General features: G+C 36.5%; 1 protein-coding gene across 3 annotated transcripts in view; it reads left to right on the top strand.

Annotated features, from left to right (window-relative positions):
- The window catches only part of MYOM2 (myomesin 2), a 78,596-nt gene that overhangs the window by 26,049 nt on the left and 33,888 nt on the right, over nt 1–18,659 (top strand). For 2 of the 3 annotated variants that reach the window (XM_066179811.1, XM_066179812.1), the window contains exons 12-20: nt 1,665–1,806; nt 3,415–3,614; nt 4,320–4,373; nt 6,982–7,109; nt 10,547–10,730; nt 13,938–14,112; nt 15,466–15,587; nt 16,348–16,368; nt 17,746–17,933. In XM_066179811.1, coding sequence (XP_066035908.1) covers nt 1,665–1,806; nt 3,415–3,614; nt 4,320–4,373; nt 6,982–7,109; nt 10,547–10,730; nt 13,938–14,112; nt 15,466–15,587; nt 16,348–16,368; nt 17,746–17,933 — 1,214 coding nt within the window. The remainder of the gene's footprint in view (nt 1–1,664; nt 1,807–3,414; nt 3,615–4,319; nt 4,374–6,981; nt 7,110–10,546; nt 10,731–13,937; nt 14,113–15,465; nt 15,588–16,347; nt 16,369–17,745; nt 17,934–18,659) is intronic. The other variant, XM_066179813.1, reaches the window with a different exon arrangement.

Genomic DNA, 18,659 nt, shown 5'->3' with positions numbered 1-18,659 from the left:
TGTGAAGAAACAACTTGTTTCTTCCTTTTCATCTCCTTTCCTGCTAGGAAATAAACATCATTGTTTACAATCAGTTCCCATGGCGATGGTTTTGGCTTTAGAGTTTGGAAACTGGGAATGAGCCTTGTTGGGCATTCTTGTATCTTGTGCTTGGTCTTAGGGATGCATGCAGGAGAAAGCAAAAGAAATATTCCCACCACTATGTCAGTCATAGTCATGTCATTAACCAGATAGAAGAAGCAAAGTAAGAAACTAGCGGACTGAAGAAATACAGTTTTCACAAGAGACATAGATAAAAGGAGGTAAATGTACTAAAATAGAATAAAGGTCAGAACTTTTCATCACATTTCCATGCACAGCTCTCAGTGAAGTAAAAATGAGCTTCCGCATTTACCTGTGAGCAGAACTTAGTATTCAGTTTTATATTTTTTTCGTTGAAAGATAAAAATATTTCTGGTTGAGCAGTTCTCTCACTCTCTTAAATACATTGGACAACATCCTTGACGTGGGAAAACTGGAACAGCCCCACTGAGACCACTGTAGCTGTATTAATTTTAAACCTTATTCTTCTTGGAAACGTGTTGGAACACATGTGCCTTGTGGGAGTGTCATCCAGACAGTTTGTGTGGGGTAGAGGGAGTGAATGTCTTTTTCGGGGGTTTGAAATCCAGCTTCCTCACAGGACTAGTGCAAGGGCTTCATCAGCTTTTATGTCTTGAACAAGCCACTCTGGCACCCTAGTCTCAACAGAAAGAATTTGCTAAAGCTATTCATGTCCAGGTTGCATTCCAAGAAAGATGTTATTCAGGAGAAAAAACCCCACTTATATATAAAAACTTTCTTAGAAGTTTTTGTAGTAGTGGTGGGTAAATTTTAGGTGTCTCTCTTGTCCATTCTATCTGTCTATCTTGTCCACTTTATCTGTCCCTTTGCATACCCAGGACCCTGGCATTGTGCTATGTCCTCTGGAGTCTCTATTGTTGTCTGTTGGCCATTCTCTTGCCTTTTATCATGTAGGCCATGATCTGATATGGAGCACAAACTACTTCACAACTGACTGGGATTAGGCTCTATAAATTTAGACTCTATACAGGGTGATTTTTTGTTAGAGAAATCTTCATTTGAAGGGAGAGAACTTATGCTGTTACGAGATTTCATTAGGAGTTGTGGGTCCAGATTAGTCAATATCTCTCAAAATGAAGCCACAAAAGGGCATCTTCAAGGTGGTATTTAAGACTATAAATAAAACACAGCATTATAAATATTCCAGGAGTTTGCAAATTTTTATTATTTAAGAGATTTGTTTTCCTGATCTACATGTTTTTTACTGAGTACCTTGGTCAACACACTGAGTCACAGCTTTCAGTGTGACAGAGCATCAAAAACACATGGGTGGGTTAGGCTTTTAATTCTCACAGAAAATAATAAGTCTTTTCTTCCTAAAAAGCTTTTCTGTTCTCAAAAATATCCTTGAATATTTTGTCTGTATAAAAATATAGACATTGTGTTCCTGAATCATTATTGCAATGAATTAGTATGTCATTAAATGTTTGGGCTTCCATTCATATAAAAAAGTAGCACAATGAACTGGAACCCTTTCATTTGATGATTTGTATGTCAAAGGAGTTGGGGTCAAAACCAATTTATTTTTATTTATGGTCCAGATGCCGATGCATTGATCGCAGGAGCACCAGGGGCACCGATGGATGTGAAATGCCATGATGCTAACAGAGATTATGTCATTGTTACCTGGAAACCACCGAACACAACCAGTGAGAGCCCTGTTATTGGATATTTTGTTGACAAGTATGTAAACATTAGCATTTATTTCATTTCATTAATTGCCACAAATATGTATGTACTGAAGAGAAAAAATACCATTATGTCCTTTCAATGTGTGTTCTTTGGAAAAATTTTTACAGACACTTGGCACTGGAACTCAGTTACACACTGTGTTAAATTACTAGATTGTTCCCTGGCAAAGTTTTGGTCCAGATGATTTAGTACTTTCACAGGCAATTCTGGGCACAGTCTGGGAATTAGCAGGGGCTGGAGGCCATTCCAAGTAATATTTGCAGGCAGACACATTTTATCATACACTTAAACTGTTCAATAGTATGGATGTGGGCACATCAGAGAATGAGCCCTGACAGTATTTAATTTATAAAAGCTAGAATCTATGGGCATCTCAAATGAGATTTAGTCTCTTTAATCTCTATACTGCAAAAGCTGAAACCTAGGAGTTATTGCATTATCTTTTTATTTCTTTCTTAAATGTAGTACATCAGGAGCTCAAGGCCTGGACTCCTGGGAGCTGGCAGTTTAAATCAGACTGGCAAGCCTCTGTCCTTCAGTGAGCTTTGCACTCTGTTGGGGTTTCAGCTCAGTGCAGGCAGCTGACAAGCAGGGGATCCAAGCTTTGTTTTGCATGTCTCTTCCACTGAAGAGAATGCTTGCTTCTTGTAGCCAGAGCAGAACATCTGATCCTTAGTGTCTGAAACTGTCAGTCAGCAAAGCCTTACTGAAATGATTTCATAATCTCTACTGGTCTGCACTTAAAAGCAACATTTGCAGCTCATTGCTATTTGCTACCCTGTCATTTGGTCTAATTAGATGATAACTGTCTGGGAATAACTGGAAAAATAGTGGTTTATGAATGGCAGTCAGTATGAGGAAATTAACTTGAGACCTGGGGACTCTACCATCTATATCTAATTTATGCAGTACATAGATCATAGGAGTATTTCACCTAGATTGTGTATAATCTAGTCAGATGTGCCATTTGACATGTTGCTTGCATCACTGCAATGCCAAGGAGCCCTTGATCATGACATGACTTTTTTTCTGGTACAGTCAGGGCAAAAGAGAGTCTTCTACACAAGAGTTTATAGCAGTAGGATACAAACTATATATATACACACAAAGCAGTCTGTATGAGGACATCACTCTGCTTCTTGATGATTCTTATACTCTGTGGCCCAGCCATTTTGGGAAGGAAAGGCACAAAGAAATTTACTTGAAAATATGACAAGGAAGAAATGAAAATGATTAGGTGAATCTTGCAAATTCATCATGTTCTGTGGAGATGAATATTAAAAATGAAAGTGAATAATTTATTCTTTACATGGCAAGGAAGAGAACCAAACAGAAAAAAAGCAGAGAGATTTGAAAAGGTGGAAAAACCATGGAAGAAGAAAAATTACCTCTGCATTTTGAAAAAAATATGAAAAGAGTGGGAATTGGATCTCTGATCAGAGAAGAGAGCATAAAGTGTGTGACTTCCATTAATGAGATGTATGGTTTAGCTCCTCAGCCTAGCAAAGGTGACTTCTGTGGTTCTGACCTAGTGTGGGTAGCATGGGGCATATTTATTGTGAGATGAGACTGACAAACGCTGTCTTCTGCTATTCCAAGATGTGAAGTAGGTTTGGAAAACTGGGTTCAGTGCAATGATGCTCCCATAAAAGTCTGCAAGTATCCTGTGACTGGTCTTCAAGAGGGACGGTCTTATGTCTTCCGTGTGAGAGCAGTGAACAGTGCTGGCATTAGCCGACCTTCTCGAGCCTCAGAACCTGTTGCAGCGCTTGACCCTGTTGACCTGGAGAGAACACAAAGTAGGTTATTCAAGGCTTCTTAAAAAAAAAAAAAAAAAAAAAAAAAAGATTCTGTTTGCCCAGTTAACCTAAGGAGCAGAGTTTATTTCTTCCTTTGATTGAATATATCACTACAGACTGCAAAGTAGCATTATGAGAGCTTCTCCATGATCAGAGTAAGCCAGCTTGCTCTGGGGAGTAGTTTTATTGCTTTAGCCTTGTCCTAAACCCCTGTGCAGATTCTGTATATAATGTACATGCACACCTTCTGTTTCGTGTCCTCCTTCTAGTCAGAGGGGAATTAAAGTAATTATGAATACCTTAAAGCTCTGCCCCAGTGTTGCCTGTGAAATCTGAGCCAAATATGCAATTTCCTTCACACGTGTTTTATGTATGTGTGTATACTTTATGATTAATTCCTATAACAAAAGTACAGTTCATGATACAGTTGATGACTAATCTGCCTCAAAATCAAATCCATCTACTGTGACTATGACTCTTGCTCTTTAGCACATCTTTGAATAGTAATCTTATCATGTCCTGTTTTCCTATGAAAGTGAATAAACCAATATATGATCTCAAGTTGACTCTATCTGGGGAAAGATTTAATAACAACATTATAGAAACAGAGGTATACAGGCTTTTGAACAGGTGAAAAAATAATTTGCAACATTTGTAAATACATTGAACTAGTTTGAGAAGCTAATTGAATATTTTGATTAACAGCTGTTCATGTGGATGAAGGGCGAAAGATCGTGATCAGTAAGGATGACCTTGAAGGTATGTACCATTTATACAATTTCAGTCCATCTGCTTATACTCCAGGAATTTTGTATCATAATTAGAAACATATCTTGAAAAGGAATCCATCTAGTGATAAAGTCTCTATATTTAAAGAAATAAAGACACATTATAACTTACAAGGTTGAGAGAACACAAGTGAACAAGGTCTAAAAGGATGGAGAACATCACACTCTCAACAGCAGAACTTTTATGATATGTTGACAGCATTTTCTCACCTTTTTGCTTTTACTAGTGCTAAGCTGAGTTAAATGGCTGAACATTTCATTGCCCATTTGGGGATTTTATCCCTCTTTTTCCAGCTTTCTGGGAGTTAAGTATAGTTTTCTTAGATTGATTTTGACTATATGAGCAAATTATTGCCATTCTCATGAAAACTTACGCAATCCATATTAATTTTTAAATTAATTTATCTACCTGAATATGGAGGTTATTCTTAAGGTTAGGGTTATAGACTATGTAATGTTTTTCCTCAGGAGAACTGGAGAGATCCCAGACAACTTTTGAGAGAAAAGTTTGAATTTTTTCTGGTTTCGGTTGTTTCCCTATGGAATGATTTGGTTTTTGGACTTGAATAATGACCTTCTTTACACTTAAACTGTTAAAAGTATTAACTATAATGGCTCAAAATGAAAAAAAAAAGTGTCTGTCTGCTGTCTTCCACAAAGGTTATAAAGTTACAACTCCAAAAAATAACAGAGTAAAAGAGAAATCACCTGAGAACAGATGTAGTTTGAAGGAGAATCAGACATTAAATGGCTTTCCCAGTACATGGACAGGACAGATGAAGTTTCTCTATTTTTGCAATAGTGTGCTAAATGAATTGATATGGGTATTATAGGATCAGAAGCACATTACAATATCAGATTGTAATTATCTTGTTTGGCTTCACAGATCATTCTTCTGCTTTCAGGATTGCCTTAGAATGATGAGTAAATGGCAACGCTGGAATAGTCATAAATAATGATATTTGTATTTCTGTCTATTGAATGTGCATCTTTAACAGAGTGTGAATATTCAAATATCACTCTTTATGTAGATCACTACTTTCATCTGCAAGATTGGAGACTATTTCTGAAAGAGCAAAAACCACGAATGGTTTTCCTTTCTAGTGCAGACTGATGTCCCATTTTGGCAACCATTCTGTACCACCATGTTATATTATTAAAAAGTATGGGAGCTTTTTTTTTTTATTTCAAGAATGAAAGAACACATATTGAGATTTTGTTACCTGAAATCAGTTGGAAGTATTTTGTCTTAATGCTATGAAGGATTATTGTAATTTTCTCGACTGTATGTCATCAATTTCATCTTAAACTCAGCTGATTCATGTGCCTTTCTGAAAGAAAAAATACAGTTGTAGGAGATAAAATATAGAAAGCATTGTGAGAAATAAATTTTCATTGGATATATCAGTTTTAAAGGTTTAAAAAGTTTTAAAAAAGGTTTGGTTTTGATTTGGTAAATATATATGGTGAAATAATATCAGTGTACATTTTGAGCCTGGCTCATTCTACAGATATGTATAATTGTTTAAAATACCACTGCCATGATTTAGAGATTATTACTGAAATATTTTTTCTCTTGTTTAAAGACAAATCTTAAACATTTAGAGGACATATGCTTTTTTCTTAGCCTGAGAAGTAGAAAAAATTACCTTCAAAGAACAAAGCTTTTTTTTCCCTATCACAAGCCATAAAGATAACAATTTTAGGTGTCTGCTGACTTCCTATTTCCGACTTACTACCAAGTCGAAGCTTCTTCAGGGCTGTGTAGCTGTTGTTGCATAGGGGTCCATCATGGGTCCATCACAGGTCCCTTTCCCATCTCGTGCTGTTTTATCCCATTGTAGTTCCTTGGACAGCAGAACCAGCTTTTTCTCATGTTGAGGTCAGTGAGCAGGACCACGAAAGACAGAGCTGAATTCTTCCAGCCTGGCCCAGGGTAGGCAGGTTGTCTCTAACACTGCTGGAAACTCTGCAGAGTGAGTGGGTTTGATCAGACCACACTACATGATGGAGCCATCAGAGGGCTAGTGACATATTTTTATGTCTCTGATTCACAGATTTTAGAAGTGTTTTAGACTATACAGCTGATCATACCATCATGTTATAGGATATATTGCTAATAGGTTCTACTCCTTTTCCTGCTTTTTTCTTTGTTTTTAAAGGTGCTTTTCTGATTGTACTTCCGTTCCAGCTATTTTTTAAATTCTAATTTCTCATAATAAATCTTTAGACTTCTGTCTTCAATCAAAAATGTTTGCATATAGTAAGTAGGCTTTTTACTAGCAGATTGAAGTAATTCAAATGTGATCAATGAAAAGTGTGACAAATGTGTGGAGTTTCTGGGAGCACATTTAACCTTTACTGAAAGAGTAAGTAACTAGCTATTAATACTGAAGTTTTATTTATCAAAATTTAATTGAAGTGATCAGGTGAACTGCACAGATGATATCACAGCCCCTAATAGCTGAGCATTGTAGTGCAGGGTGGGAAAGTTGAATCAGAAAGATGAGCTGCAGCATGAATGCTGATGCAGGAGTTAATCTGCTGTTTAACACTTGCTGCATTTATTAATCTTACAGGGGATGTTCAGATTCCAGGTCCTCCCACCAATGTACATGCTTCAGAAATCAGCAAAACATATGTTGTACTCAGCTGGGATCCACCTGTTCCCCGTGGCAGGGAGCCACTGACGTATTTCATTGAGAAGGTACTGCACTGTGTGGTGGTGCTCTGTTGAAAGGTGCTTCATTGCTGTGAGAAATTACATTCAACCCATTTTCAGAACAGCAGAGTGAGCAATAAAACTGACACTTTCTGTGGTCTTGCAGGATTTGGAAGTGGGATGTTAGAGAAGCATGGATAATCAAATGTCTCACTGCAAGTTTTATTGAGCATTGAAATTCAAGGTCCAAAGAAAAGGATTCCCCTATGCTATTTGCTTACTGCTCTCTAAATGGGAACAAATTATTATGTAAATTAGCAGTTAGAAAAAGAAAAGAAGCATCTATAGTTTTCACAGTCCTACAGGCATGATTTCAGTCCCTTTGTAAGAAAGGGAAGTTTCTGTTTATTCTGAGGTAGAGCAAGGAATAAATCCTAACTCATATTTTGACCCTCACTTTTTGCAGGCTTATGGCAGCCTCCACTATACACTGACATTTCCAATTTATCCCCTTAGGTCAGCATAAGGTCAGCAAAGAGGCAGATGCCTATCTCAGGTTCACTGGTCCCTGGTACTCTTCATGGCTGCCTTCCTCTTCTCTTTGAATTGAAAGGGGACTTCAGTGTTCACAGTAGGAGAGGTTTGCTCTTCATCTACCTAAGTGAATAAAAATTAGATAACTCTGTCCCTGAGCCATGTTTCTAAAATATATTGGATTATAACAACTTATCACAAAGTTTTCCTGGTAGGTAAAATGGGCCTCATACCTGACCTCTAGAACACTTACAAGTCAAGCTATACTTAGTTTTTATGAATTATGCCTCTAGCATATGCGCCCTCTTAACAATCCACAAACACTAAACCTCTTCATAAAACTGCCACACGTTCAATTTGCACCATGAATATTGTAACAGCCTTTTCTCAGGCTCTTACTATTCAAGTTTTTTATTCTCACATCTAAAATTCTGCTCATTTCTCCACAGTTCACTTCCCAGCTGTCCTGTTCATGTCCCTCCTATTTTTGCAGCCCCCCAGCTTGTCTTTTCCCTCTCAGACACGCCCCCCACACACACTTCAAAAGAACTCCATAGGCAATTTCTACATTCACACAGAATCACAGAATCACTAGCCTTCAAGATCATCAAGTCCAAACCACGCCCTAACACCTCAACAAGACCATGGCACCAAGTGCCACATCCAGTCTTTTTTAAACACATTCAGGGATGGTGACTCCACTACCTCCCCAGGCGGATCATTCCAGTACTTTATCACCCTTTCTGTAAAAAAAATATTTTCTACTATCCAACCTATATTTCCCTTGGCACAGCTTCAGACTGTGTTCTCTCGTTTTGTCAGTTGCTGCCTGGAGAAAGTGAGCGACCCCCACCTGACTACAGCTACCTTTCAGGATGCTGTGGAGAGTGATAAGGTCACCTCTGAGTCTCCTTTTCTCCAGGTTAAACACCCTCAGCTCCCTCAGATGTTCCTCACAGGGTTTGTGTTCCAAGAGTCTCAATGTCCTTCCTAAACTGAGGGGCCAGAACTGGACACAGCACTCAAGGTGTGGCCTCACCAGTACTGAGTACACGGGAAGAATGACCTTCATCCATTACTTGCTGGATGCTGAACAAATCGATGTAAAGTGAACACCACTCACTGGTTAAATTTTCCAGGAAGCATGACCATTTCTCCCACTCTTCTTTATACATTCAAAAGAAGTAATGAAAATTTTCATAGAAATAAGTTTCCAGTTTTTCTTTCATGCAATAAAATACAATGCCTTTCTTCCATTTGTTCCCACTCATATATGACTTCTCTTATCTGTAAATTTCAAGAATATTGACGTAAGTATTTTGAACCATCTCTTGTCATGGAAATACCTTATTAGATACAGAATATGCAGAAATAGCTCAGATAAAAAGCTCAGAGGTAAATTTCCATTGAGTGGACACCTACATTTGGTTAGCTGAATTTCATTTTAAGAATGAATTGTAACATATACATCATCTGCTTGTTTTATACAAATAAATTTCTACAGCTCCAAAAACAGTACAGAGCAGTGACAATTATGAAAAAAAGTCTCAATTAAACACCACACTTACTGAAGGAAAGTGAGAATGAGGACTGAAAGGACTTTTTTTAGAAAAAAGAGGTTAGTTGTACTAATTAATACCTGAATCTAAATCTTTTTTGCATAAATAACTAATATATATTAACAGCTTAGTTCATAGGTAGGCATTTATTTTTTGCTTTCCCCTTTCATCTGTTAATTTAGAACAGTTTCTAATTATATTATTTCAAATAAAGAAGATTCAATCCTGAAGAATAAAAATGTATTTGTAAACCCTTCAAGAGACACAAAATGGAAATGAGTTTCTATGTTCCCTTGAAATATCTTTTTAACAGATAAATCAAACTGCAGAACAAAATGTGATGCTGACTCTTTGCAAAAAGAAGAAATTAATGTTTTAATGGAAGGAAGCAAAATATATGGCAAAATTATATTTATTTCATATTTTGCAGCTTTTTATTATGAAGAAAATTGATGTTGTATTTCTTTTTTCTGTTGAGAATACGAGGTGGGTTCAGTACCTATGAGAAAGATTTTGATGTATGGACTCCAGCTGTTTACATTATTATTATTATTTTTCTATTGTAGGTGTTATTATACACAGGGTAGTGTCCAAGCACCCATGAAACACTGTTCCACCTCTGAGAAATTCACAGTCTATCAGATTTTGTTCCCAGACTTTCTGTTCCAAAATTTTGTAAACATATAATTTGTATGCACCTATGTATGTGACAAGGAAATTTTCTTCAATCTGTTTATTAGGCACTTGGGTTTTACTAAAATGTCTGACAGATTCCATGACTAATTTTTGGTTAAACAGTTTATGTGGGAAATCTAATGGACAGCAGACTTCTCTTGAAGTACTGATTTGCTGGCTCTCCTCCATGTGCAGTTGTGGAGATGATAAGCTGAGCTGCTGCACTGAGAATACTCAAAAGTAATTACTTTATTTGATGAATGCTTTTAGGGGACATGACCTTATTCAACAGAATAAATAAAGTTGTGAGTAAAGTAACATTTCCCTCCCTACCTTTCTGCAGAATTTGGATTAAGGCTTGTTCGCTTGACTCCAAACCTTTGGATGTTCACACAGGTTTTGCAAGACATGAAAGTAATTCTTTTGGGACCAATCACAGTTGACAGTCACAGCCCTAAAAGAAGGCTGGCTGTATGTACAAGTGTGCATGTATTGAAGTGGAGACAGGCAAGGAGACAGTGAGCTATTCAGACCTTTTTGTAGAGTAATGGAATGCACAAGCTATGAGAATTTGCATATGTTTGTCAGGTATTTGAGAGTGATCTTTCTCTCATAGCTCTTAAATAAATTCATGACAGGATGCAATACAGCAACATGTTCATTTTTTGACAGTTCACAGAAATGATTCATGGCTTTTTTATTGTTTTTTTGCAGTCCATGGTTGGCAGTGGAAGTTGGCAAAGAGTCAATGCACAGGTTGCAGTAAAATCTCCTCGCTATGCAGTGTTTGACCTTGCAGAAGGAAAACCATATGTTTTCCGAGTGTTGTCAGCAAACAAAAATGGCATCAGTGATCCATCTGAAATCACAGAACCTATTCAACCACAAGATATTATTGGTAAGGTATTAATTGTAAGACATTAATATTAAAAGCAATAGATTTTTTAAAAACTGGAAATAGACAACTCTCATTAGATTAGTACAAGTACAATAACTGTAGTTGAGTTTGTGTTCAGCTCTGTGAAGGATTTAAAAAAGACCATGATGCTAAATTTTAGAGACTCTCCTGAATTTTCCTAGTGATCACAAGCCTCGATACTGAAAACAATAATCAGTATAAAGTTAAATTATTTTTAGTTATTCACTCTTCAGTATAATATTAATGTGACATCAAAAAATAGGTTAATTGCCAACTTTGATAATTATATTTTCTGGCTCAGGTAATTATATACTACATTATTCCTTACAGTTTCAGCTAGATAAGGTAGCCTTTCATTTCTTTCTTAGTATTCTGAATTGCAAATTACTGCTGGTGCACTATTCCTGTGTCATACAGATGAGTAGACTTCAGGGAAAGGGGAAGATACAACTACATATTCAGTGGTGATTTTCCAAATGAAAATGAAGTGTTTATCTTGAGGTCACATTCAAAAACACTAATGAAAATTTAGGGAGTGATTTTTCATCTTGCTTTTTGAAATATTTGTTTTGTTTTTGCAGTTTTGTGGTAGCCACACATAACAGCTTGATGTATTGATAACTGTCACCTTAAGTGCACATATGTTACCCGTACACTTTCTAGTAATATATAAAATATTTGCAGTATCTGATATACCATAGTTAAGAAAATATAATCCATACTTTCAGCTTGATCTGCAACTACATGATAAAGAAAAGCATCTTTTGCTTTAATACATTATTGATTTGATGTCTCATTAATGCACATAAATTATTGAAACCATTCAACATTCCCCAAGGTAGGGAAGAAAAACACTGTATTTATTGTACTTAATACAGAAAATAAGTTATCCCTTAGGGGTTAACACAACACCTCCTGCATAACTCACAGCTTTAAATAGAGCACAAAGCAGAAGAATCTATTTTAAAGAGAAACTTCAGAGTATTTTCAGAGACAGAGTTTGCCACCTGAGCTAAAATATATCAGAAACACGTCTCCTTTTAGCTGCCTGCACTTAGTGTCATTTGATATTCTTAAGGGTGACTGAGACACCTTCATGGGGACAGCAATCCTTACAACAAGGATTATGGGTACCTTATGAGCAGAAACTAAAGAATGGTTGGGGTATCCTAGGCCATCCTAAATGACACTTAAAATGATGCAATTTAACTGAGTGGTAAAAGAGTATTCAATTTGAGACTAAAATCTAAATTTAGGTGTTTCCATGTAGGCATCTCCAGGTGCAGTAGATGCCTCTGCTCTGACTGTGGCAATTGGAGCCTGGAAGATAAGTTGCCTGATGTCATAAGTCGCCCCATGTCACCCAGCTGTAGAGTGTCTGTTTTGGGGTGAGAGGAATAATTTTCAGGACCCTACTGAGCACTGATGGAAGGCTCAGTTTAACTGGCCAAAGAGACACCCTTTTAAAATGCTTTCAGTATGCCATTTCAGAGGACTGTAGGTATCATCTCCCGAGTCATGTGTGAGAACGCCATGAAGAAGTGACAGGTGGTCCAAAATGGCCCTAAATTACTTTATTTGTGTAACTGAGTCAAGCCCTAGCTCATTGACTATAGTGGCAGCACGAGAATATGTGCTTGTAGACACACAAAAAAGCCTAAATGAAGGTACATTTATCAGACTGAATCCATTTGATCTTACTTTATTGCATAAAATACAGTAGCGTGTAAGTATTCGTTTATATTTTAATATTGAAAGACCAAGTGGAAAATATGCTGCCTTTCTTTTGTTTATGCTGCTTGCAGTTCTTTTCAATATCAATCCAAGGAAACTAAAACACCTTCAAAAGGTGAGTACTGGGTGCCTCTCTTAACCTGTCAAGTTAGGCTGAGACATTGCTGTAGTTTCTTACATTATGAAAGATCAGATAGATATTTTACAATGTACAAACTGCGTGCTGGTTCTTAATAAGATTTTTTTCTCATTTGGATCTCAATATTTCTGGTTCTATTTATGCACATTCATCTGTTTAGATCGGTGTAAACCAACAACAAACTTTGTTTGCATGTAAAGGAAACAGAATACTACAGTACATTGGGAAAACTGTAGTCAACAGATTGAAGAAAGCTTCATCCTCTTTTTCTTGGTGGTGTTGAGGTTGGTCCTGAGTATTGTTTCCCAGTTCTGGCTTCCTTAATCAAGAGGGATTGTTGTAAAGTGGAGAGGTCCTCTTTATGGCAACCAAGATGACCAGGGGATTAGAGACTGTGACCTATGAATAGAAGTGTTTATTTAGTTTGAAGACTTACAAAGATGACGGTGTCAAACTTCTCAGCATTGTCAAATGACAAATAGAGGCAAGACCCAAAAATAGTATCTTAGTAAGTTCATTCTGGACATGCTCTTGTAATGAGAAAGGTGCAAGGTGCAAGAGTGCAGTGCTGGAATAGGTTGTGCAGGTAAGCTGTGAAATCTCCATTGTCAGAAGGTTTCAAGACTCATACAAATCTGTGACTGGCACATCAGTTTAGTGTTGGTGATGATCCCAGCCTCAGTGAGAGGGTAGATGGATTAGATGATCCCCAGAGATCTTTTCCAACCAGTGTTCCTATACTTCTATGACATTCATCTGCTACTTTTAGATAAACTTTTGGCATTCAAATATATGCTTAAACTTGTCCTGAAAAGGTCATAATTTTGGAATTGGGGCTGTCATTAGTAAGACAGTATTTCTTGATCATTATGATATCATATCTCTGTGTGCATTTCTTACTGATACAGTAATGTTACAGGAACATAAGCTATACATCAACCTCTTATTTGACAGAGAAATTTGAGAGTGAACGTTTTCATATCTGTATGCTTTTATCATATTTGAAAATACATACTCCTATAATTGACCATCATAAAACCTATATAAAATCATTTAGGTAAGGAGCCTCACATCTTAGAGCATCCTAAGAAAAAAAATAGAAAAAAAATTGTATACACACATATAAATAGGCATCCAGATTTAAAGTGAAAGAAGTATATTAAAATACATATCATATAACAATATTTGCATGGTAGGAAGAGTAACAGCTGTAATGATTAAATATGCTCAAATTATACAGTGTTTCATCTAGTTCAAATTACTTTTATTCTTATGTATTTTCTAATATTATATGTTTTATCTCTTTTTTTTAGTTTTGCCATCTGCACCTGGTCAGGTGGTGGCCACAAGGAATACAAAAACATCAGTTGTAGTTCAATGGGATAAACCAAAACATGAAGAGGATTTATATGGCTACTACATTGACTATTCTGTGGTGGGATCAAATCGCTGGGAACCCAGTAACCATAAGCCTATTAAATATAACAGGTATTGATAATATTTCTGTATTTTTGGGAAGTTTGAAAACTGTAGGATATTTTCAAGACATTTTATGTGCTACACCATAGGCTTATAATTGAAGAAATATGTTGAATGCATGTGAAGAAAAATGGTCTGCAGACTCTCAGAGCCAAGATTTTCAAATTGCAGGACAATTCTCCTCACCTTTTTTTTTTTTTCTTTCTCCAAGAAGCAGCATTTTTTTTTTCTATTCCTTGACTTTGAGTTTTAAAAGCAGATTCTAGAGACAAGATTCAGAGTGTCTTGGACATGAGTAAGTGCAAAATATGCCCCTTTAAAGTATGAATTTAGTTGTGGGGTAAACAGACCTGATGAGGAAGAGTACGAGAAAAGAGGGGGAATTCTAAAGCTTCATCATAGTCCACGAATAACAGAGCAAAAGGTCAGGCCATTTCTGCTATAAATATGGTGTCTAAAGTGCTTTGGCAGCTGACACTATTGTGCAGGAAAGCCAAGTGTCCTATTCCAGAAACATCAGACCTCCCTCATCTGTTACATCTCTGGATAAAGGACAGTAGACCCTGTTTCTAATTCCCTTGTCATGATTCTAACACTGTTTGAATTTCTGACAATTTCTTACTCCTCCCTGAAGATATCAAACTTCATTATGGGATTCTTCAAGAAATTTCCTCTGTGAAAAATCATATGTATTTTTATTGGAATCAATCAATAAATGCAAATCAGTTTAGATTTGTAGTTTGTATTTTCTATAACAAGCTCGTCATTTTGTTCAGTGTATTAGGTCAGACATTGAGTGACTTTGTATTCTGATGACTCCTTTTATCAAGTAGTCAAGAAATTTGATTAAAGAAAAAGTAGATACTAATTCTTGCTCAAAGTGGGTTGGGAAAACACAAAAATAAGAAAAATATTTAATTTCTTCATACGTGAACATATCTTACAATAGGGTAGCTCTGAATATTTTAGTTAGTGCAGTAATTACCTAGAGCCCCAGATCAAAACTGAAAACTATTTTTGACAATGTCTATAAAACTACAGTGAAAAACACGGTTCTTTCCCAGAATATATTAGAATTTAGCAAGCCAAAGCTCAGAGGGAATATATTATATTTTATCTGACTTCACCTGCTAGATCAGTACTGACAATCTACTGAGTACTGTGATTTTTGCTACAGCGTCCCATCCAGTTATATTGTACTACATCATGTCATTGTATTGTAGTTTCCCACTTGGAAATATTTTCCTTTGTGAAGCACTCATGAAGTTGAGCTTTTTAATTGATACAACAATTTCATGTTACAGCATGGAATGATTCCTGTAAAATATATACTAATATGTGATGCTGTCTTTTTTAACCCAGGTTTGTTGTTCATGGTTTGGAAACTGGAGAGCAATATGTTTTCCGTGTGAAAGCTGCGAATGCTGTAGGATTGAGTGAAAACTCACAGGAGTCAGAGGCTGTAACAGTTCAGGCAGCCCTCAGTAAGTGTGATTCTGTGCAAATCAGCTTCTTGTTTCCCAAATGAGTGACATGTTTTCAGAAATCATCTCCTTTGGTCTGATTTACTACAACAGTATACCTTGAAATTGTCATGCACATCTATTTAATGATGTCTATTTTCTATTCAGAGAATAGACATTCTTTTATAAAAACATTATTTATAATGACTGTTAGAAATATTGGGTAAGATGCACTTTAATGACCAGGTTGCCTTTTGCTCCTAGGCTGTATCAAAGAAATTTAAATACTGATTAGGTTAGACAATTCGTTTTTGAGTGACTTGGAGTGGTGCAAAACATTTTAGCATTGAATCTTCTCCATTTAGAAGAGTTTCAGTAAGCTCTATTACTGTGTAGCTGAATCAAACAGAAAATGCCCTTTATTTGCTTCAGGTTGAAGCACAATCTACCTCCTCTGGTGTCCTACAAACAAAATTTCTGTGTAAGATCAGTTGTGCAACCTTCAGTGGGAATGGTACATGTTGATTGAAAGGTTGAATAAGTATTTACAACAAAGAGTACAGAGATCATGATTCAGTTTGAATTAAAGGACAGTGTCAGCTCCATACTGAAAAATTTTAAATAGGACACATTTTCCCTAGCAGACTGCCCCCTATCTCTGGGAGAAGACCAGTAGACATACTTGTGAGAAATAATCCTCTAGAAGATTTATAATTCAAGGCAATCAATAAAAAGTAAATTTGTATGTTACTGACAAAGTTACTCTATTTGACTTTTTTAGGAGGAAGTGTGTCTCATATGGGTAGGTGGTGCATGGACACTTGCACATCTATCACCACAATGTTGTAAATGCACTTGCACCTATTTGTCACTGTGTGCTTTGGAGATGAGGGTTGCATGGGGTATATCATCAAACACGGAGCACATGGAGCTTACACTCACTTACGGGACGCGGGTGGCTTTTATCCATTTTTGTAGCCTTTACAGGAAGTTAGCAGGACTATTTATACATGACTTAACATTAGCATGGTCAGAATCTTTCTGCAGTATTATTTTAACACTATTTACAGGAGTTTGCTATGTTCATTCTTATTTACCAAAAAGTGTCAGTTAATACAAAGGTCCCATTTTGTAACCGCGGAGTATGGCACCATATCTGGGGGGGGGGAAAAAAAAAAAAAAAAAAGGCAGTTCTGCTGATTACTATCTGTTTTCATGGTATTCACTAGTACAGCTACAAAATCAGGGGCTGTACTAAGGCCTTTGCTAATGTATTCTCTTCTGAATGAGGTAAGTTACATTCTCTCAAGTTATACTGGTAATTCAACTGAAAGTACCAGATCAGTTTTAGGGCCAGGTGCTCAGCTGTACTGATTGAAGCACCCCAGAGCCAGGAAGGGGGTATCTTTGGGCAGACTTTCAAGTATGGATGACAAATGCAAAGCTGCTCACTACAAGGGGTGCTTGCCAGTAGGAGGGGATTAAAAAGATCAGAAAAAGGGTTTTCTTCATCCCTAGGAATATGCCGTGGTGACATTTGTGCTTTTGCTACAGAAGGGAGTAAAACCACACAAGTAACTTCATGAAGGACGTAACTTTTCTGCCTCAATATAGGTTAAGTTACTGAAAATCTAAATATCTTCTGTTCTTTGTAGGGCAAAGAGCAGTCACAATCTGAATAAAGCATATAATATTAGGATAATACAGGAAAACTGTGGTGGCCATAGATCAGTCAGTCATATGAATTAATTTCATTCAAGTTTATAATCTTTTTTCTTTTTAAATTGGATGATTTTTACCATATTCCAGAAGTATTTGAGCAGCTTATTTTTTTTTTTTTTTTACTACGAAGAGATCTTCTGACCCATTTAAATCTTTTAGCATAATTTTTTGGTCTGGAGACACTTGCAGGCATTACTATTTTCCTACAAAGATCATCTATTCTTCCTTGCTACCTTCTGTGAGGACAAAACATTAGGCAGATATTTTAAAACCTTCCATGTTATGTCTGGTGATAAAACGAATATTGGTTAGCAACTTTACAACTACTCTGCTATCATTGTGCAGCTGAGAGCGATATGCTGCAGAAAACAGAAACAATATCAAAAATGCTAAGCAACTTCTACACTGGAGTGTTTTAGACTCTGTTCTAACTCTCAGGTTGCTTATCTCCTTGTAGCTTGTCCTTCATATCCTCATGGTATCACTCTATTGAACTGTGATGGGCATTCAATGACCCTTGGCTGGAAAGCACCCACATACAGTGGAGGTTCACCAATCCTTGGTTACTATATGGATAAACGGGAAGCTAACCATCAAAACTGGCATGAAGTCAATTCTTCCCTTATTACCCGGACGATTTATACGGTTAGTATTTTTTGATCATTATATTTTTGGAGCTGATTTGAATTTTTTCTTTGGTTCTTTTTTAACAGAAATTCTTTAAATACTAGCTTCAACAAAACTAGGCACTTCCATTTGGAGTGCAACAAGGTTAAACCTGGGCTAAAGAATCAGTGCCATCCCCTACTATGAAATTCTAATACGAATAAGGATATTGAGATAAGAAATTTTTTGAGGGAAAAGTGTGAAGCACATTTTTCAGAAGGAACAAGCTGAGCAATAAATGTTCCACAAGCTATTTTCATTAATGATCACTGTATGCGTCACCACTATAACAACATACATATAAAAGATGGGAGCATTTAGCAGGACAGATAACTGTTCTCTGTAGATCTGAGGATTTGTAAATAAAATGGGGACAGGTTGAGAAAAAATATAACTGCCCCTGTTTTTACTCTCAAAATCTGCCTTCAGCTGAAAAAGAATGTATATTAATGAACCAGCCTTATGTCTTGTCACCTCCTTTACAAAGTACCAGTTTTGAAATAAATTACTTCTGGTTGCACTTGCAATATATTAAATGTTTCTTAAAATAGGAAAATTTGGATGAGAACTTCCAGGAAGAAAAGTTAGGGAGACAGGCTAGGGCAAGGAAGCAATCAATGTGCTGCTTTTAAAATTAAGTTAAACAATCAGATTTTATTCACTAATACTTAAAATATTATTTCTGCAAATTCCCTGTAAGATTCA

This window comes from Chamaea fasciata, unplaced genomic scaffold, assembly GCF_029207755.1.
Source record: "Chamaea fasciata isolate MVZ Bird 193981 ecotype frontalis unplaced genomic scaffold, bChaFas1.0.hap1 SCAF_3, whole genome shotgun sequence".
Taxonomy (NCBI): Eukaryota; Metazoa; Chordata; class Aves; order Passeriformes; family Sylviidae; genus Chamaea; species Chamaea fasciata.
Note: the sequence above shows the minus strand (reverse complement) of the source record. Positions and strands in the feature narration are given on the sequence as shown.